The sequence below is a fragment of the Mustela erminea genome, chromosome 14 (genome assembly GCF_009829155.1).
Source record: "Mustela erminea isolate mMusErm1 chromosome 14, mMusErm1.Pri, whole genome shotgun sequence".
NCBI lineage: Eukaryota > Metazoa > Chordata > Mammalia > Carnivora > Mustelidae > Mustela > Mustela erminea.
Window position 1 is genome coordinate 7,244,928 of NC_045627.1, and position 22,290 is coordinate 7,267,217.

At 40.6% G+C, this 22,290-nt stretch overlaps 1 protein-coding gene across 6 annotated transcripts in view; it reads left to right on the forward strand.

Moving 5' to 3' along the window:
* Positions 1-22,290, forward strand: part of TBCE (tubulin folding cofactor E) — a 78,014-nt gene that overhangs the window by 17,516 nt on the left and 38,208 nt on the right. For all 6 annotated transcript variants that reach the window (XR_004278525.1, XR_004278524.1, XR_004278523.1 and 3 more), the window contains exon 2: positions 1,109-1,239. Coding sequence is in view for 2 of the 6 variants with exons in the window: in XM_032312147.1 (XP_032168038.1) it covers positions 1,140-1,239 (100 nt within the window). In the remaining 4 variants the exon portion in view is untranslated. The remainder of the gene's footprint in view (positions 1-1,108; positions 1,240-22,290) is intronic.

A 22,290-nucleotide genomic window follows, 5' to 3' on the forward strand; every position in this document is an offset into this window, starting at 1 on the left:
CCCCTGTCTGGATTTTCGCAGACTACAGCCTGGGAATGTCATCTAATATGCTTCTTCGGTCTTCCGCTTTCCTGTGAAGTAGGAGTTGGATCTAGTTATCCCTAAATTGGGAATACTTTTCATTCAGTCTCCCCTTAAGACCTTCTCTTTCTCTTTAATTTTAGGGTTCTGTATTTTTAGAGCTGCATGCTCCACCAGCTGAGCCAGCCAGGTGCCCCTAGAGTTTAATTTTTTTATTTATTGTTCATTCTGTGTGTTGCTTCATGTATCTATGGATTCGGGTTTTTCTCCCTTACTGAAGAGACAAAAATGCCCATATTGCCCTTTTTCTTTCCCTGTTCTCTATCACTTTTATCCCCCTGTCTCTGTTCTCCTCTCCTTCCAGCCTCTTCAGTAAATGACAGAATAGACAAGTTATGTGATGAGCTAACTAGAGTTAAACAAAACTTAGAAAAATGTGTTATCCGGACGCCTGGGTGGCTCAGTTGGTTAAGCAGCTGCTTTCGGCTCAGATCATGATCCCAGCGTCCTGGGATCGAGTCCCACATCGGGCTCCTTGCTCAGCAGGGAGCCTGCTTCTCCCTCTGCCTCTGCCTGCCATTCTGTCTGCCTGTGCTCGCTCTCTCCCCACCCCCGATAAATAAATAAAATCTTAAAAAAAAAAAAAAAAGAAAAATGTGTTATCAAAATACAGTTAGAAAGTAAAGTAAAATCAAATTATGAGAATATGGCACATATATCTGTCAGTCCTTCTTTTCACCAAAATATGAAGACCAAATTGGTCAGGAGTGTTGACCTTAAGAATTATCTCAATGAGGGGTGCCTGGGTGGCTCAGTGGGTTAAGCCTCTGCTTTCGGCTCAGGTCATGGTCTCAGGGTCCTGGAATCAAGCCCTGCATCGGGCTCTCTGCTCAGAAGGGAGCCTGCTTCCCCATCTCTCTCTGCCTACCTCTCTGCCTACTTGTGATCTCTCTGTCTGTCAAATAAATAAGTAAATAAATCTTAAAAAAAAAAAAAAGAATTATCTCAATGAAATTTAAAAAATATTTTTAAAGGACTTTAAAAATCTGTATTAATTCTTGTTAATTTTTTATAATATTCTTCCTAGATCTCATATTTTGGATTCTGGCTACGTTATAATGAATGACACTTTGACATCAGATGTCATTGGTCGACGAGTTGAGGTTAATGGAGAACATGCAACAGTGCGTTTTTCTGGTATTGTCCCTCCTGTGGCAGGTATGTTTGTGTGTGCATTTGTTTATTTTAGAGTTCTTTCTTTGCAGGCTTCTCTCTGGTGGTTTGTAACATCTATTTTGAAGAAATTAACAACGAATTTGTAGATGCTTTCTACATACAGTTGTTTGGTTTCAGTAACAGTATCCTGTCGTATCTATGTTTTTATTTAATTTTAGACTTATCTATTTATTTAGTGTTGCCATTTTATAGTAATTCAATCTTAAAATATCTTCTGAGTAAACTTTAAACAAGTAATAATTTTGAATTTTCATATCCTAACCTCAAAAACTAAGAATTTTTGGAAATTTCTTTTGTCATTGATTCATGTGTATATGTATTTAGAGTAGTTTAAATTGATAGGCATACAATTTTGTGATACCTTTTTTCACGTATTATCTGGTACATATTTATTTTATTTTTTTTTAAGATTTTATTTATTTATTTGGCAGACAGAGATCACAAGTAGGCAGAGAGGCAGGCAGAGAGAGAGGAGGAAGCAGGCTCCCTGCTGAGCAGAGAGCCTGATGCGAGGCTCCATCCCAGGACCCTGGGATCATGACCCGAGCCGAAGGCAGAGGCTTTAACCCACTTTTTAAAATTAATTATTTTTATTTTTTAAATTTCAGTACAGATAACATACATTGTTATATTGGTTTCAAGTGTACAGTATGGTGATTCAGCAATTCTGTACATTACTCAATGCTTGTCAAGATAAGTGTGTTCTTAATCTCCTTCACCCATTTTACCCATCACCCCCCACCACCTCCCTTCTGGTGACCATCAGATTGTTCTCCGTAGTTAAGAGTCTGTTTCTTGGTTTTTTGTTTTTGTTTTGTTCCCCTTTACTAGTGTGTTTTGTTTCTTACATTTCACATACTAGTGAAATAATATGGTATTTGTCTTCCTTTGACTGACTTATTTTGGTTAGCATTATACTTTCTAGCCCCATCCATGCTGTTGCAGATGGCAAGCTTTCATTCTTTTTTATGGCTGAGTAACATTCCATTGTGTGTGTGTTTGTGTGTGTGTGTGTGTGTGTGTGTGTGTGTGTATACACATACACTATCCTTTATTCATTCATCAATTGATGGACACTTGGGCTGCTTCCATAATTTGCTATTATAAACAATGCTGAAGTAAACATAGGGGTGCATATATTTTTTCTAATTAGTGTTTTCATATTCTTTGGATCAATACCCAGTAGTTGAATTACTGGACCGTATGGTAATTTCATTTTTAATATTTTGAGGAACCCTCCCCACACTGTTTTCCACGGTGGCTGCACCAATTTGCATTCCCACCAGCAGTGCACGGGTGTTCCTTTTTCTCCACATCCTCACCAGTGCTTATTTCTTGTATTTTTTATTTTAGCCATTCGGACAGGTATGAGGTGTTATCTAACTGTGGTTTTGTTTTGCATTTCACCGATGCTGAGTGATGTTGAACATCTTTTCATGTGTCTCTTGGCCATTGGTATTTCTTCTTTGGAGAAATGTCTATTCCAGTCTTCTGCCCATTTTTTAATCAGATTGGTTTTTTTTGTATGTTGAGTTGTAGAAGTTCTTCACATATTTTGGATACTAACACTTGATCAGATATGTCATTTGCGAATATCTTTTCCCATTCCATAGGTTGCCTTTTAGTTTTCTTTCCTCTGCAGAAGCTTTTTTTTTTTTTAAAGAGTTTATATAGTTATTTGACAGATCACAAGTAGGCAGAGAGGTAGGCAGGCAGAGAGAGGGGGAAGCGGGCTCTCTGCTGCGGGGCTCGATCCCAGGACCCTGAGATCATGACCTGAGCCGAAGGCAGAGGCCCAACCCATTGAGCCACCCAGGTGTCCCACTTTTTTTTTTTTAATTTATTTATTTGTCAGAGAGAGAGAGCAAGTGAGAACAAGCACATGCAGACAGAGTAGCAGGCAGAGACAGAGAGAGAAGCAGGCTTCCTGCTGAGCAAGGAGCCTGATGTGGGACTCGATCCCAGGACGCTGGGATCATGACCTGAGCCGAAGGCATCCGCTTAACCAACTGAGCCACCCAGGCGTCCCCCACTTTTTTTTTTTTTAAGACTTTATTTTTAAGTAATCTCTACACCCAATGTGGGGCTCGAACTCACAACCCTGAGATGAAGAGTTGCGTGTTTGTGGGATGCCTTGGTGGCTCAGTCAATAGTTAAGCATCTGCTTTCAGCTCAGGTCATGATCCTGGGATCAAGTCCCATATCTGGCTCCTTGCTCAGTGGGAGTCTGCTTCTCCCTCTGCCTACTGCTCTCCCTGCTTGTGCTCTCACTCTCTCTCTGGCAAATAAATACATAAAATCTTAAAAAAAAAGTTACATGCTCATACGGAGGTTGCTCAAAATGTTAAAAATAGAACTACCCTATCACCCAGCAATTGCACTACTAGGTAATTATCCAAAGGATACAAACATAGTGGTTTGAAGGGGGCATGTGCACCCTAATATTTATAGTTGCAGTGTCCACAATAGCCCAACTATGGAAAGAGCCCAGATTTCCATCGATGCAGGAATGGATAAAGAAGATGTGTGTGTGTGTGTGTGTGTGTGTGTGTGTGTGTGTGTTATGCACACATGATGGAATATTACTCGGTCATCCAAAGGAATGAAAGCTTGCCATTGGCAGTGATGTGGATGGAACTAGAGTGCATTATGCTAAGCGAAATAAGTCAGAGAAAGATGAATACCGTATGATTTCACTCATGTGGCATTTAAGAAATAAAACAAATGAACATAGGGGAAGGGAGGGAAAAATAAAATAACAGAGATGGAGGCAAATCGTAAAAGGCTCAACTATAGGGAAAAAACCGAGGGTTGCTGGAGGGGCAGTGGGGAGGATAGGGTAATTGAGTGATGGGCATTAAGGAGCGCAGTTGATGTAATGGGTGTTCTGTGCAATGCAATTCTGATGAATCACTAAATCCTGCCCCTGCAACAAATAATACACTCTGTGTTAAGTAACTTGAACTACAAAAAAAAAAAAAAAAAGTTGCCTGTTCCACTGACTGAGCCAGCCAGGTGCCCCTGTGATACAGTCTGAACATAAGTTCCACCTGACCCTGTGGGAACTCTGAAGGGAGGGTGGCCCTTCAGAGATTTTCCTAGCTAAGATGAGGGGCGAGGCACTTACACCTGTGATGATCTGTCACTGGGTTTTGTGGAAGCGGGTGTGTCAGGCACTTTCTCCAGTGTAGACAGTTCTTGAAAGTGGGTTCATAGTTGAGGGCTAGTTGCCAGAGGCTGGTTTGCCCAGCAGCTGGTGGGAATAAGTCTCAATTTCTAAAGGCAGGTTGGAGTGGCCCATCACAGATCCAGTAATGCAAATGGAAGCTATTTCATGGTAATTTAGTGACTATGAAGTGGTACATATTATTTTCATTTATTAAATTGCTTGTGAGTTTGACAATTCCTTCATGTATGTATGATCAGGTGAATTTTCCCCCCTCAAATTATAATTCTGTGAAGAAGGAGCTACTGTGTATTCACTCTATTAATTATCTCATCGTTTGGGGGCATTCTGTAGGACTTTACCTCAACTGGTGTGACTTTTGAGTTTTTTTCAGAAGTCAACAGGTGGAATTGGTACAAAGATGCAGTGAAATTGAACACAGATTCAGTAATTACTCCTGGAGCTGCTTTACTGGGTGTAAATTTTAGGGTTGTTGTGATAATTAAATAAATGAAGGTGTTTAAAGCGCTTAGACCAGTTCCTGGTGCATAGTGTTAGCTATTGTGGTAGATAAAATTTACTTAAGAAAGAAATAGGGCAGTTCTAATGTTTTACAAATGGCTTGGGTTGGAAATCGAGATATCCCGAGATAGCATCACAGGCAGGCTTTTTAATTTTTTAATTTTTATTTTTTTAAAGATTTATTTTAGAGCATGTGAATGAGTGTGGGGTGGGGAGGGGCTAAGGGAGAGGAAGAGAAAGTCTCAAACAGAGTGCTCTGAGCACGGAGCTGGACTTGGGCTTGATTGATCCCACGACCCAGAGACCATGACCTGAGCAGAAACCAAGAGTCAATGCTTAACTGACTGAGCCATCCAGGTGCCCCCATATGCAGTTTTTAATAAAGTGTTTAAATAAAGAGGATATGCTGTGATGGGTAGAAAAGTGCCCCTCCCCTTCCAACAAAGATGTCCCTAGGAGCTGGGAGCATTGTGTTTGGTTACATAGCAAAGGAGAATTAGGGTTGCAGGCGGAATTAAGCTTGCTAATCAGCTGACTTTAAGATAGGGAGATTATCCAGGTGGGTTCAGTGTGATCTGAAGGATCTGTTGAAGTAGAAGTAGAAGAGGACAGTGCAGGAGAGCAGCGATGTGAGAAAGTTTTGACTGGCCACTGTGGGCGTTGAAGATGGAATTGGGTCGTGAAGCCAAAGAGTGTGTGCAGCCCCTACCAGCTGGGGAAGGCAAGGCAATGAGTTTTCCTCTCTCGCCTCCAGAGGGAACACAGCTTTGCAACCCCTTGATTTTATTTTATTTTTTAAAGATTTTATTATTGAGAGAGAGAGAGAGTGTGCATGAGAGTGGGGTGAGGGGCAGAGGGGAGAAGCAGACTTCCCTCTGAGCAGGAACCCGATGCGGGGCTTGACCGGAGACTCCAAGGTTGTGACCCGGGCCGAAGGCAGACACTTAAGCAACTGAGCCACCCAGGCGCCCCTGCAATGCCTTGATTTTAGACCAATGAGACTGTCCTCAGGCTCTGACCTCCAGAACTGTAGGATAATAAATTTGTGTGTGGGGGGGATGATAATCAGACACTAATGTTACAACTGTGTTTGGAGAGTCTGTTTAGAATTGTTTCATGAATGTGGGAGTGAGGAAGCACTTTTTCTAAATTTGTTTCATATGATTTAAATGATTAACTGATTTAATTAATGAAATACTACCAGTAGACCTTTTATTAATATACATCTGTATGCTTAAAAATAAGATATTTGTTACTCGATATTCTCATATTCATATACTTGGAGTTGCTGTAGATCAATCAATATATACATTGTATTTTTATTTTCTCTCCAGTGATTATCTTCATGGTTCTTTGCCCTTAGTTATTGTTTTGTAATACATTTTATGGTAACTGAAATCTGGTATTATTGTCAACCTGTATAGAGTGACTAAATTAAATGGTCCTATAGTATCTTGGGTTCCATTTATCCTGTAGTAACAAGTTAATTTAAAATAAAATAGTCGAGGGATGCCTCTGCCTTTGGCTCAGGTCATGATCCCATTGTCCTGGGATTGAGCCCCACAAGGGGCTCTCTGCTCAGGAGGGAGCCTGCTGCTTCCTCCTCTCTCTCTCTCTGCCTGCCTCTCTGCCTACTTGTGATCTCTCTCTGTCAAAGAAATAAAATCTTTTAAAAAAATAGTTGAAACATATTGCTTCTAAGTTCTTATGGAGGTATTTTGTATTCTGCACTCAGTTTATTGATCTTAAATAGTGGTTGAAATGCGTTGACACCTATTGAAGCAAATACTGGCAATCCAAATTCATCAGGGAACAGCTGACTCAGCAAAGTCAGAAGTCTGCCCTTGATCTTTTTTAGTATTTTTCTCCATTCTTCACATCTTCTTACCAATTTCCAGCCTCACAGATTCCAGCTTCTAACCTGGAACTTGCCAAGGGTCTGACTCTATCATGCACATCTCTGAGGCTCATCACAAGAATTCGATCAGATTCATTTTTTTCTTGTGTTTTAGAGGATTAGTATAATTTTCCATGACAAAAGAAGCAGTTGTTTTTTTTTTTTTTTTTTTAGGTCTTGGAGGATGTTGTTTTTAAATATAACAAGATTTTCTTATAGTTTCATTTAGTAATACTGCTAATTAATCTTCCGGGCCATTCTTGAAGCCTCGTTGCTGTGTTTCCTTTGTTTTTTTTAAGTACCTATTAAAATAATACATGAGCATGATAAAATATAGTGCCTAAGGGCTTATGATGAAAAACCAAAGTGTCTAGCTGTGGGTGTTTCTTCACTGATTGGTTGTAGGTGTTTTCTTGGTTAAGCCTATTTAATCGAGGTCACATGTACCTTTTCAGTTATGAAATATTTTCTTCTAAGATTATATTTGATAATGTTTACTCTTCCATTTTTCCTGTTTTCTCTTTCTGGCACTCCTATAAGTTGGATATAGGATTTCCTAGAATGATCTTCTACGTTCCTTTTTTTCTTCCTTGCAATTTGTTGGAAAAAATTGTGTTTTGTCTTCTAAAACTTCTCATGTTCTGGATTCGTCTGATTACCTCCATGTGATGTCATTAACATGTATTTCTGTCTCTATGTTTTCTGTACATCGGTAATTGTATATAGGGTTTATCAGATTCAGGTTTGATAATCTCTTTTTTTGGTACAAATACTCTGTAGATAATGCATTCTTCAGTCAGGAGGCGCACAATGTCTGGTTGTATCTCTTTTTGTGATGTTTGCAGCTCTAGATGAATATGGTTTATGTCAGTTATTTGGGGTGGTCAAATGGTGAAATTCTAATAATTTTCTTCTATTGTTCTTCTGATGGACTGCGTATATTGTGGAAAATTTCCCTATGTTAATTAGTTTCTTTCCAAATAACTGGGTGATTGAAAGGCAGGATAAATGTTGGATTTTTTCCTTTTATTTGTCTTCATAAAAATGAATTGGTTGACTTAGAAAACCAGTGAATTAAAAAAAAATATAAAGTCATGGGTTTAAACATATTTTATGTTTTAGTCCATTGCTGTTATCCTTATTGATGCTCAGACTGTCCCAGATTCAGCCAGAAGGACCCCCTTCAGATTGCCTCCTGAGTACTTTTGATGTGACCCAGTGGTTTTTGATAGTTTCCTTACTAAGATTTGATAAGGAAGCTATCATATGTGAAGGGTTCATCTAACACGTTTTTTGCCCCACAATCAGCCATTTCTCCAAGGTTCTGCTTTCTATTTTTTTTTTTTAAGTGTCAGGTAGCATTTGGAATAGTATAAGGAACACCTATATATACTTGTTATGTCTGTTTAACATTGCTAACACTTTGCCTTATTTGCTTCATTCAATAAAAATTTTTTTTGCCTAAGCATTTTATTTTTTAAAGACTTTATTTATACATTTAACAGAGAATAGGGCATGAAAGAGCATAAGCAGGGGGAGTGGCAGAGAGACAGGGAAGAGCAGGCTTCCCACTAAGCAGGAAACCCAATCCGGGGGTGGGGGTGGGGTGGGCTCAATCCCAGGACTCTGGGATCATGACCTAAACTGAAGGCAGATGCTTAACCAACTGAACCACCCAGGAGCCCTGCCTAAGCATTTTAAATAAAGTGATATGCATAGTGGCATTTCATGTCTGAATACTTCACCATGCATCTCTAAAAAGTAAAAGCATTTTCTTATAAAATACATTTTAAACTCAAATTCTGATTCGTATCGTGTTACTGGTGAATAGAATTCTTTTATTGTAAATAGAGTTTATGTAAGCCACTGAATAAACAAGATTATTGAAAAAAACTCTGTCCTAATTAACCTCTTGGTTTATAGTCTTTGAAGATTAGTCCTAAAGTGAAGTGTGTCCGTTCTTTAAAAGGGGGTAATCATAGGGGCGCCTGGGTGGCTCAGTCTGTTAAGTGTCTGCCTTCAGCTCAGGTCATGATCCCAGGGTCCTGGGATCAGTCCCATGTCGGGCTCCCTGCTCAGTGGGGAGGCTGGTTCTCCCACTCCTTCTCCCCCTGCTTGCACTTCCCCCCTTCTCTCTCAAATAAAATCTTTTTTTTTTTTTAAGATTTTATATTAATTGACAGAACATGTGCACAAGCAGGGGAAGGGGCAGGCTTCCCACTGAGCCAGGAGCCTGATGCAAAGCTCAATCCCAGGACCCGGGTTCATGACTTGAGCTGAAGGCAGATGCTTAACCGACTGAGCCAACTACGTGCCCCTAAATAAACTCTTAAAGAAAAAAAATAGGTCTTTGTTTGTTTGTTTAGGTAAAGTTGACACAGGTGTACAATGTAGTGATTGGACAACTCTATAGTTAGATTGGACAACTCTACAGTGTAGCTATAATCTGTTACCATAAAGTGCTGTTACAGTACCACTGACTCTATTCCCTACCCTGGACCTTTCACCCCCACGATTTACTCATTCCATAGCTGGAAGCCTATACCTCCCACTCCCCTTCAGCCATTTTCCCCATCTACCCCTCATTCCCTCCCCTCTGGCAACCATCAGTTCTCTATTTGTAGGTTGGTTTCTGCTTGGTTTGTGGTGTTTTTTAGATTCCACATGTAAGTGAAATCATGGTATTTGTCTTTCTCTGACTCATTTCAGCAAAATTTTAGGTGTTTTCATCTGTACCATCAAAATTATGCACTAGCTCTTTTCTCTCGATTAGTTTTATTTTTAAAGTTTTTTAGTTTATTTTTAATTTTTATTTTTTTAAAAAGATTTTATTTATTTGACAGAGAGAGCACAAGCAGGCAGAATGGCAGAGGGAGAGAGAGAAGCAGGCTTCCTGCCAAGTAAGGAGGCCAATGTGGGACTTGATCCCAGGACCCTGGGATCATGACCTGAGCAGAAAGCAGCTGCTTAACCCACTGAGCCATCCAGGCGTCCCTTATTTTATTTTTTAGAAGGAGACAAGGCACATGCGTGCGTGGGGTAGGGTAGCTGCAGAGGGAGAGAGAGAGAATCTCCAGTAGGCTCCATGCTCAGCGAGGAGCCAAGGGGTGCTCAGTTTCAGGACCCTGAGATCATAACCTGAGCTGAAACCAGGACTTGGCCACTTAAGCGACTGAAACACCCAGTGCCCCTTTTTGATTAATTTTAGATATGAGTTTCTTATTCCCTCATATAAAGAAAATTTGTATCTAGTCTTTACTGTTCTACTTTTTTTTTCCTAAGAGGAAAGTTGTTTATTTAGCATTTTAAGGCTTTTGTAGCATTTATTTACCTACTTTACGTTTTTTACATTGAGTTGAGTTAATTGCCCTAGGCTTTTTTTTTTTTTTTTTTTTTAAGTAATCTCTGTGCCCAACATGGGGCCTGAACTCCAGACCCCAAGATCAAGAGCCACATGTTCTTCTGACTAAGCCAGCCAGATGCTCCTAAGGTATTTTTGTTTAAATAACATATTTCTTAATTTTTAAATTTATTTTTAGAGGATTTTATTTATTCATTTGACTCAGACGGAGCCACAGGCAGAGGCAGAGGGCGAGGGAGAGGCAGGCACCCCGCTGAGCAGAGAGCCCAATGTAGGACTTGATCCCAGGACCCTGTGATCAGGACCTGAGCCAAAGGCAGACACTTAACTGACTGAGCCACCCACCCAGGTGCCCCCAAATAACACTTATTGATTGTACTTTATTAGTGTTGTTTTGATGCTGTTGTTATTCCAAGGTTTTTAATGGGTTTTATTTTCTCACTGCTTTTATTGAACATATACTACTTTGAGAATCAGAATCAACACAAATTATTTGGTAGCAAATCTCTACATAAAGTATGTGTAACAGTGTTCTTCTCTGAGACATTTTCAAATGAATCCTGCTTTTGCCCTCCTACCAGAGCAAATAGAAAGGCATATGTGTGTTTAAATGTGGTGATGACAGGATAGGTTTTCATATTCTGGGAGTTGATGGAAGAAATGGCTAAAGTTACAATTTGTTGTCTAGAAGAACATTTAAACATTATGTTAAAACCAAAGTTGTTGGGGTGCCTGGGTGGCTCAGTGGGTTAAAGTCTCTGCCTTCGGCTTGGGTCATGGTTCCAGGGTCCTGGGATCGAGCCCTGCATTGGGCTCTCTGCTCAGCCAGGAGTCTGCTTCCTCCTCTCTCTCTCTCTGCCTGCCTCTCTGCCTACTTGTGATCTCTGTCAAATAAATAAATCTTAAAAAAAAAAAAAAATCCAAAGTTGTTGCCTTTGACAGACACGTGATAATATTCAGATGAAAACTGTAGTGTCGGGGCATCTGGGTGGCTCAGTGGGTTGAAGCCTCTGCCTTCAGCTCAGGTCATGATCCCAGGGTTCTGGGATCGAGCCCCGCATCGGGCTGTCTGCTCAGCGGGGAGCCTGCTTCCCTTCCTCTCTCTCTGCCTACTTGTGATCTCTGTCTGTCAAATAAATAAATTAATTAATTAAAAAAAACTGTAGAGTCATTTAAGTAGGTAATTTAATTATTTCAGGATGATTTTTATAACTTATTTCTTACTGGGATGTAGCCCTGCTTCAAACTGGTAGCAGATCTTATTATAGGAGTAATAGGCATTTGGTAATTTGTGACTTTAAGTATGTTAGGCCCTTAGTCATCTCTTCTGTATTTATAGGTGCAAAAAAATTGGTACTCAAGTGTGTCCTTGTTTGAAGCTTTGGACAGATGTGGGGTTGCTTCCTGAGAGAGAATTCTTGCTCCTGAAAGTTAGTGGTCTTTCTGTAGTCCACAATCGTGCTGAAGTGGATGGCCCTCTGCTTCGAAGGGTTGTTATGAGGAGTCAATAAATTAAAATATATATAAAGCATTTAGACCTAAACTTGACAGGATGTAAGAGCTTTTTAAATGTTTGCTGTTCTTGTTGTGAATCAGGAGAAAAGTACTCTTTTTCTCAGAACACTTCATTTCCCTCTATAGGAAAACCATCATAGAATCTTGATTTTTGTTGGAGCATGGTAGTCACTCTCATCTGTCAGGGTATTGATGTATAAATATAAAAATTATATTTATCATTGGAAATTAATAAACCTATATTCTCGTGTCTGCTTCAGTCTTTTGCACATTTGAACTTGGTAGATGGAAGGTAATCAGGGCCTTAGCACCCCTGGCCTGTAGGAGGCAGAAGCCTGGGTCTTCCAGCGTTGGGAAATGACCGATGAGGTCCTACCAACCTCCACTTTGGTCCGCTTTCTCATCTCTGCTGGTTTCCAGACTTGCTCTGCTGTCTTTAGCGGACAGGGCGAGAGCTTGCCAGACAGGAGTGATGCTTCGCCAGAGTTACAGCTGATCCCAAGAGCGTGCTGGCCTTGCTCTTCCCACCTGTGTGAGTCTGAGTAGTGACTTGTTCTTTGAAGTGCAAATGGCCTTCTTAGTGATGTCCGCTAAGGCAGTTCATTTGGGTGAGGGCTTTTATGATGAATAACATTACTTGTGTTTAAGGCCTTTGTTTAACAAAGTGGATTAAGATACAAAAGGAGTGTGTGTGTGTGTGTGTGTGTGTGTTAGTACAAAGTTTGGTCCTTTTTCACTATGTCATTTTGGCAAGAGTGACATAATAAGAAAAATATACCTGGTCTGTGTCTCAGGTTCCTGACACAAAGCTCCCCAAACCCACGAAACTTCCTGTGTGTTAGGGGAACTAGGAACATCTGTTAATCTTGAAAATAAAAGCTGCTGGGGAGCCTCGGTGGCTCATTTGGTTAAGCATTTGCCTTCGGCTTATGTCGTGAATCTGGGGTCTTGGGATCAAGTCCCACGTGGGGCTTCCTGCTCAGCGGAAGTCTGCTTCTCCCTCTCCTACTAACCCCTCCACTGCCTTGCATTATCTCCATCTCTCAAATAAATAAAATCTTAAAAAATTAATAAAAGGAGCACCTGGGGGCTCAGTCCATTAAGCTTCTGCCTTCGGCTCAGGGCATGATCCAGGGGTCCTTGGATGGAGCCCCTCCTCCGGCTCCCTGCTCAGCGGGGAGTCTGCATCTCCCTCTCCCTGCTGTTCCCCCTCCTTGGACTTGCTCCCTCTCTGTCAAATAAGTAAATCTTTAAGAAAAAAAAAAAGGGGGGCTTTTTTTTTAGGAATAAAAGAAAATTGCAATCCAGGATAAATAAACTGTGGTAAAACCTGTGGGAAGGTCAGAGGGAATAAAGGAGAAGCATGCTTTTTAAGGAGGAAAGGGGTAGGTTGGGATGTCTGTTATAAACTAAAAGTCCACTGGAGTAAAGTAGAGGTCATAGTGTGGTAGCTTTTCACTGGCTGAGCTGTTGGCTCTTGTCGGCATGAGGTGGCTTTTCATTGGCTGAGCATCTCTGCTTTTAGCCGGAATAATGGAGTAGTATCTGGGTGCAAGGTCAAGTCCAGGTAAAGCCAAGTTTGTCTCTTCCTGTTGGGTCTGCAATCCTTCCGACTACATTTTGGTGAAATTTCCCACTACTGATTTTCACATGCTCTAATATTTGTTCTTCAATTCCTCGTTCCCCACCAAGAACTTCTAAAAGAAGGCCCTCGGAATCTCCAAAGTGATAAGTGTCTTTTTGTTTGCTAATGACAACCGGTGGCTGGGTTGCCCTAGGTAGCTTCAGGATGGGGGGCTGGTCACCAGCACCTTAATTAGGAGTTTGGAACTTTGACTCACCCCCATCCTCTGGGGAGGGAAGAGAGGCCTACATGAGGAGGTCTCCATGAAAATCCCCAAACTGTGGGGTTTGGAGGCCTTCTGGGTTGGTGAACATATGCACACACTGACAGGTACACCTCAAACTGTGGTGCAGTCACCTGTGCTCAAGACCCTTCTGGGTACAAGACCCTCCTTGTAGATGTTCATCTGTTCTTTGTTTTATCTTTTATAACGTACTGTAAATGTGAGGGTTTTCTTGATTTCTGTGAAGCAGTTCTAGCAAATGATCAAAAGTACAGGCTATGGAAACCCCTGATTTATAGCTGGTAGCTGAGAAGTTAGAGGTGACAGCTTGGGACTTGTGACTGGCATCTCTAACTTCTCAGCTACCAGCTATAAATCAGGGGTTTAGACATTCTTGTGGGACTGAGCCCTTAATCTTTGGGGTCTACACTAATCTGGCCAGTTAGTATCAGCCTTTAGGTATATTGTAGGACATTCAGATTGTGTCTGCCAAGAATTAGAGAATTGCTCGGAGTGGAAACACCACACATCTGATACCAGAGTGCTGTGAGACTGCAGGAAGAAAGTTTTCCCTTGAGTAACTGACATACTTCCTCTGAGCTTCAATTTCTTATCTTTCAAGATTGAGATCCTGTGTCTCCATGCTGCTTAACAAGGGTTCTCAGGAGATGCAGGATAAAGTTCAAGCTCTTTACTGTGTCATTGGAGAGTTTTATGTTAGGGTTCAGCCTCTTTGCGGCCCTGCTAGTCTTTTTTTCCTGCTACTGGCTCTGCGCTGACCCTGGGCTACACCCCCGGTTCTACCTGTGTGGGACTTTTTAAGGCTCCCTAAACAGGTCCTGAGCTCTACTAGGCTTTGGCCTCTGCTATTTTCCCTTCACAGTTTCTTTCCTATTACCATGCATGTTTTTCCCACACACCACCCCCAATCGTATGAACGGTCTTCTTCCGTCTTCCTTTTTTTTTTTTTTTAAAGAGTTTATTTATTTATTTGACAGACAGAGATCACAAGTAGGCAGAGAGGCGGGCAGAGAGAGAGGAGGAAGCAGACTCCTCGCTGAGTGGAGAGCCTGATGCGGGGCTCCATCCCAGGACCCCGAGATCATGTCCTAAGCTGAAAGCAGAGGCTTAACTCCCTGAGCCACCCAGGCGCCCCTGAACGGTCTTTTTTTCTTTTTTTTTTTTTTAATACTTTATTTATTTATTTGACACACTGAGATCACAAGTAGGCAGAGAGGCAGGAAGAGAGAGAGGGGGAATCAGGGTCCCCACTGAGCAGAGAGCCCTATGTGGGGCTCGATCCCAGAACCCTGAGATCATGACCTGAGTTGAAGGCAGAGGCTTTAACCCACTGAGCCGTTCGAGGTGCCCCTCGAACGGTCTTCTTAACTGTGCTTCCTTTTCACCTGCACTCACTTTTATTCCAAGAGTTAGCCTTTATGTAATGGCTGCTGGTTTTCACATGTATCCCTGTTGGAAAGCTTTGAGCTGTTTTACAGCGAGAAATGGTCTTATTTTTCTATCCTATTCATTTTTCCTCTTTATTATTTACTTCTGCTTTCTGTAGGCTTAATTTAGGGTGTTTTTCTCCCCTTAACATTTTGAGACAGATGATTATTTTCTGTCTTCCATCTAACCTATACATTTAAGCCTGTAACTTTCTCTCCAAATGCAGCTTGTGGCTACATTTCCCAAATTTTGATATGTGGTATTTTTATCATCATTCTGTTCAAAATATTTTCTAATTTACTTTGTGCTTTTTTTTAAATTAAAATTTTATTTTTTAAAATATTTTATTCAAGAGAGAGAGAAAGAGCACAAGCAGGAGGAAAAGCAAAGGGAGAGGGAGAAGCAGATTCCCCACTGAGCTGGCAACCCGTTGTAGGTCTTTATCCCAGGACCCAAGCCAAAGTCAGATGCCCGACCATCTGAGCTACCCAGGCACCCCGTGCTCTGCTCCCCGACCCAGGATTTATGTATTTATTAGAGTGAAAGAGAGCACACCTATGTGGGGAGGTGCAGAGGGCCAGAAGGAGAGGGAGAGAGAATCCCCAGCAGACTCTCTGCTGAGTGTAGGTGCCTGATGTGGGGCTTGATCTCAGGACCCTGAGATTATGACCTGAGTGGAAATCAAGATCGGACACTCAACCAACTTTGCCACCCAGGTCCCCCTGTACTTTCTCTTTTGAAGCAAGGTAATTTAGAATGATATGGCTTAATTTATACACATATGAGTATTTTCTAATAAAACTTTATTGACTGAATTCTACTGTGTACAGAGCCACTACTCTGTGATTTCAGTCTTTTATATATTTTCATTGCGGTGAAATGCACAGAATGTAAAAATCCACGTTTGTTACATTGGTTACATGTGCGGTCCATGGCATTGGGTTCATCACATTGTTTTGTAGCCATCACCACTGTCCACCCCCAGAACATTTTTTCATCTTCCCAAACTGAAATTTCGTATTCATTAAACAGTAGTTTCTCATGCTTCTGTCTCGCCAGTCCCTAGAATCCACTATTCTGCTTTCTCTCTCTTGGGAATTTGACTGTGGTATTTGTCTTTTTTTTTCCCCCTAAGATTTTGTTTTTTAATTTACAGTATGGGCATGTGAGCAGGGAGGAGGAGCAGAGGGGGAAGGAGAGGAAAAGAATCTCAAGCAGGCTTTGCGCTGACTGTGGAGACCAGTGCGGGACTTGATATCACAACCCTGAGATCAGGACCCGACCTGAGATCAAGTGTGGGACACTTAACCGACTGAGCCACCCAGGTGCCGCTGTGGAAATTTTTTTTTTTTTTTTATGAGTATCGAATTTCACCGAGCATAATGTCCTTGAGGTTTATCCATGCTGTAGCATGTGTCAGAACTTCCTTGTAAAGGCTGAATAATGCTCCGTTGTCTACATGTACGGCATCAAAAAGAATGAACCACTTGGGAATTAACCAGGAAGGTGAAAGGCATATGCAAGGAAAATTATAAAATGTTGCTGAAAGAAATGAAACACAAATAAATGGGAAGACATCCCTCCATGGATCGGAAGAGTTACTAAAGTGTCATTACTACCCAAAGCAATCTACAGAGTCTGTTTGATCCCTGTATAAATCTCAGTGACGGTTTCTGTGGACCCTCTTTTTTTTTTTTTTTTAAAGATTTTATTTATTTGACAGAGAGAGATCACAAGTAGGCAGAGAGGCAGGCAGAGAGAGAGGAGGAAGCAGGCACCCTGCTGAGCAGAGAGCCCGATGTGGGACTCGATCCCAGGACCCTGAGATCATGACCTGAGCCGAAGGCAGCGGCTTAACCCACTGAGCCACCCAGGCGCCCCTCTGTGGACCCTCTTAATCAGAATGTTTAGTCCTTATTTTACTTATTTCTTGATAATTTGGGTTTGTATCTGCCATCTTACTATTTGCTTTCTGTTTGTCTTGGCTGTGTTTTTTTTTTTTTGTCTCCCCTCTCCCCTCCTTTTGGATTATTTTTTAAACTTTATCTTTCCTCTCTATTAATCATACTTTTTAAAAAATAAGTTTTTATTTATTTATTTGACAGAGAGAAAGGATCACAAGTAGGCAGAGAGGCAGGCAGAGGGGGAGGAGGAAACCGGCTCCCTGCTGAGCAGAGAGCCTGATGCGGGGCTACATCCCTGGACCCTGAGATCATGACTTGAGCCAAAGGCAGAGACTTAACCCACTGAGCCACCCAGGTGCCCCAATCATACATTTTTTTATTAAGTAATTATTAGGGAGATAATAACCTGCATCTTTGACCTATAAAAGTCTAATTAGTAATTTTACTTCTTCCTGGACTCCTACAAACACCTTAGAATACTTGAATACTAATTCTGCTTACCCAATTCCTAACTCATAGGTTGGGTATTTTAATCTTTGTGCATATAAAGCACCAAGAACTGATAATAGTTTATATCATTTTTATTAATTTAGATGTATCTATATATTTACCCTTTTCTTGCCTTTCTGTATCCTCAGGTTTTCATCTGGGATAACTTTCTTTTTTTTTTTTTTTAAGATTTTATTTATTTATTTGACAGAGAGAGATCACAAGTAGGCAGAGAGACAGGCAGAGAGAGAGGAAGGGAAGCAGGCTCCCTGCTGAGCAGAGAGCCCGATGCGGGACTCGATCCCAGGACCCTGAGATCATGACCTGAGCTGAAGGCAGCGGCTTAACCCACTGAGCCACCAGGCGCCCTGGGATAACTTCCTTTATCCTTGAAGATCACCCCTATTAATTTTTCTTTGCTGAAATTATCTTTGTTTTAAAATTTTTTTAAATTGTGGTTACATGCATATAAAACATAAAATTTGCCATTTTGACCTTTTTTATTAAACATTTTAAATTATAAAATACAACAAGATTTACTGTTTTAATCTTTTTTTGAATAGGCTTTATTTTTTAGAGTAGTTTTAAATTCACAGCAAAACTGAAGAGCAGGTAGAGTGATTTCCTTCTGCCCCGCACACATGTCTAGGCCCCCTCATTACAAATGTCCCCCACCAGAGTGTATATTTGTTGAAATCGATCAACCTGTATTGATGATACATCATTATCACTCAAAGTCCATTGAAGTTCACTCTTGGTGTTGTATATTCTGTTGCTTTGGGGAAATTTATGATGACATTATCATACAGAGTAGGTTCACTGCCTTAAGAATTCTGTGCCCCACCTGTTCATCTCTTCCTTCCCCCTAACTATTTTTAAAATGTTAACATATTTAATTGTGGTAAAATTTACATAACATAAAATTAACCATCTTAACCTTTTGTTTTTTCTCTCTTAAACCATTTTTTGGGGGAAGATTTTATTTATTTATTTGACAGAGAGAGCTATAGTGAGAGAGGGAACACAAGCAGGGGGAGAAGGAGAGGAAGAAGCAGGCTTCCCGCCAAGCAGGGATCCTGATATAGGGCTCGATCCCAAGACCCTGGGATCATGACCTGAGCCGAAAAGAGATGCTTAATGACTGAGCCACCCAGGCGCCCCTCTTAAACCATTTTTAAGTGTATAGGTAAACAGTGACTAGGGTACCTCATATAAGTAGAACCATAGAAGTCTTTGTCCTTTCAGGATGGCTTTTTTTTTTTTTTTAAGATTTTATTTATTTATTTGACAGAGAGAGATCACAAGTAGGTAGAGAGAGGTAGGCAGAGAGAGAGAGAGGAAGCAGGCTCCCTGCCAAGCAGAGAACCTGATGTGGGGCTTGATCCCAGAACTCTGAGATCATGACCCGAGCCGGAGGTAGCGGCTTAACCCACTGAGCCACCCAGGTGGCCCCAGGATGGCTTTTTTTATTTGACAAAATACCTTCAAGGTTCATCCATGTAGCATGTGCGAGAACGTCATTCCTTTTTACGGCTGAATGTTCCATTGTATGTGTATCACATTTTTTTATCTGTCCATTTGTTGATGGATATTTGGGTTATTTCTACCTTTTGCCTATTGTGGGTAATGCTGCAATGAACACTGGCATACGAGTGTCTGAGTTTTTTTTATTTATTTTTTTAAAGAATTTATTTATTTATTTGACAGAGAGAGATCACAAGTAGGCAGAGAGGCAGGCAGAGAGAGAGAGGAGGAAGCAGGCTCCCTGCTGAGCAGAGAGCCTGACACGGGACTCCATCCCAGGACCCTGGGATCATGACCCGAGCCGAAGGCAGTGGCTTAACCCACTGAGCCACCCAGGCGCCCCAAGTGTCTGAGTTTTTTTAATGCTTGGGGTTATATGCCCGTAAGTAGAATCGATGAGTCATATGGTAATTCTACATTTAGGTTTCAGGATCCACCTGAAAATGTTTTCCAAAGTGGCAACACTGTTTTATGTGTCCGCCAGCAGTATATGAGGGTTCCGGTTTTTCCACATCCTTGCCAGCACTTGTTACTTTCCATTATTTTGGTTATAGCCATACTATTAAGTGTGAAGTGGTATCTCATTGTGTTTTCTTTTTTTTTTAAGATTTTATTTATTTATTTATTTTCCAGAAAGCGAGAGCACAAACAGAGGAAATGACAGCAGAGGGAGAGAAAGAAGCAGGCTCCCGTTGAGCAGAGAGCCCAATATGGGACTCGATCCCAGGACCCTGAGACCATGACCCGAGCTGAAAGCAGAGGCTTAACCCTCTGAGCCACCCAGGCACCCCTCATTGTGGTTTTGATTTGGATTTCTGTAACGACTAATGATCATCTTTCTGCGTGTTTATTGGACATGTATATATCTTTGGAGAAATGTCTATCCAAGTCCTTTGTCCATTTTTCAGTTGGGTTGTCTTTTTTTTTTTTTTTAGCTTTTTATTATTATTATTATTATTATTAGCTTTTTATTTTAATTCCTGTTAGTTAACATACGGTGTTGTATTAGTTTCCAGTGTACAGTCTAGTGATTGAACAATTCCATACATCACCCAGTGCTCATTATGACAAGTACAGCCCTTAATCCTCTTCAGCTGTTTCGCCCATCCCCACCCACGTCTCCTCCGGTAACCATCAGTTAGTTCTCTATAATTGAGTCCATTTCTTGATTTGTTTCTCTTTTTTTTTCCCTTTGCTCACCTGTTTTATTTCTTAAATTCCACATATGAGTGAAATATGGTATTTGTCTTTCTCTGACTTATTTTGCATAGCATTATATTCTCTGGCTTCATCCATGCCATTGCAAATGGCAAGATTTCATTCTTTTTATGGCTGAGTAATGTTCTATTGTATATATAGACCACATCTTCTTCATCCATTCATTCATGTGTGGACACTTGGGTTGCTTCCATATCTTGGCTATTGTAAATAGTGCTGCTGTAAACAATAAACATACATGTATCCCTTTGAATCATGTTTTCTAGTTTCAGAATTTTTATTTAGGGTTTGAAAAAAAAACACAGTTGTGAAATTCTCTGCTGAAATTTTAAGGTCATCCTTTATTTTCCTGAAAATATTAAGCATAGTTAAAACTCCATTATGCAGATGCCTGATGAATCTGTTTGTGTTGGCTGTTGTTTTCCTTGGTTCTCAGTCACGGAGTCTTTGTCTTTTTCTGCGCTTGGTTATTTTTGTTAGAATGCCAGATATGATGACGAAAAATTATAATTCCAGCTTTGCGATCGTGTTATCTTTCTTCGATCCTTTCCAAGGATTTACATTTAATCCCTTATGAGGGTTAGTTTATGTATCTTATCGCTGATGTCTCCTTACTCTTAGAATGAAGACATCTTGAGCTCAGTACAAATCCTAGAGACTTTCTCAGCAACTTGGATCTTCCTTGGGGGGCTGTGATTCTCAGTATTGATTTTTTAGCCCTTGAAATCTGTCCAAAGCTCTGTTCAGCTTTTTAGCTTCTTATATCAGAATTACCAAATGCCTTAGGGGAAAACATTGCTCTAAATGTTTATTAGTTATACTCTTTGGGTTTCCCTTTTCTCCCACATGTTGGCTTTGTAATTCTTGGCTGCCTTAGTAGCCCTCTGGGATGTACACACATATCTTTAAAATTGTAGTAAATATACATAACTAAATTGACCATTTTAACCATTTTTTCAGTGTAGAGTTCGGTGGTATTAAATACATCTCCCTTGTTGTGCAACCCTTACCACTGTGTACCTGGAACGCTTCATTTTATAGAACTGGAACTCTGTACCTATTAAATCATAACTCCCCATTCTCTTCTCCCCTCAGCCCCTGACAACCCCCATTTTACTTTCTGTCTCTATGAATTTGACTGCTCTAGGTGTCTCGTGTATGTGGAATCCTATCTTGTCTTTTTGGGTTTGGCTTATGTCATTTTAGCATAATATCTTCAAAGTTCAACCATGCTGTGGCGTGTTTCAGACTTTTATTCCTTTTATTGGCTGAATAATCTTCTGTCGACTGGATACACCACATTTCATTTGTCCATTTATCATTAATGGACACTTGGGTTACTTCCACCTTTTGGCTATTGTGTATAATGTTGCTGTAAACCTAAATATGCAGGTGTCTGGGTCCCTGCTTTCAGTTCTTTTAGGTATATACCCAGAAGTGAAATGCTACATGATTTGGTAATTCTGTGTTTAGTTTTTTTGAGGAACGATCCTACTGTTTTCCATAGTGGCTGCAGCATTTTACATTCCCATGAGGAGGGCACAAGGGTTCTAATTTTTCCATATCCTCACCAGCACTTGTTATTTTGTTTTGTTTTGTGTTTTGACTTTGGCCATCATAATTGATGTAAAGTGATTTTCAAAAATAGTTTATGTAGCTTTTCTAGTTTTTACTAGGAGGGTTAATCCAGAAGTGAACCACTCCATCTTTCTTTTGCACTTAAAAAGTACTGTATATAGAGTGTTCTGGAAACTGAAGGGGTATACAAACACAAGGTCTGGCCAAAGACAGCAAAGTGTGACTTTGGAATTACAATCACCTGGGTTTGAAGTTGTGTGACTTTGAGTGAGTTATTTTACCTGTGTTGCATAAGGATACTATTTATATATAGTTTTTTATTTTATGAAAAGCAGAATAGTAGACTAGGACTCCAAAACTTGGGTATTTGTCCAGGAATTAGTAAAAAAAGAAGGTAATACTATCTGCTTGACAAAGACAAAGTGTCTTGTGAGAATAACATGAAGTAATGCAAAAGTTTCTGGCATTCAATAAGTGCTCAGTAAGTTTTAGCTATTGTTTCTTTCAGTTGTAGTTTATTTTATTTATTTGACAGACAGATCACAAGTAGGCCAAGAGGCAGG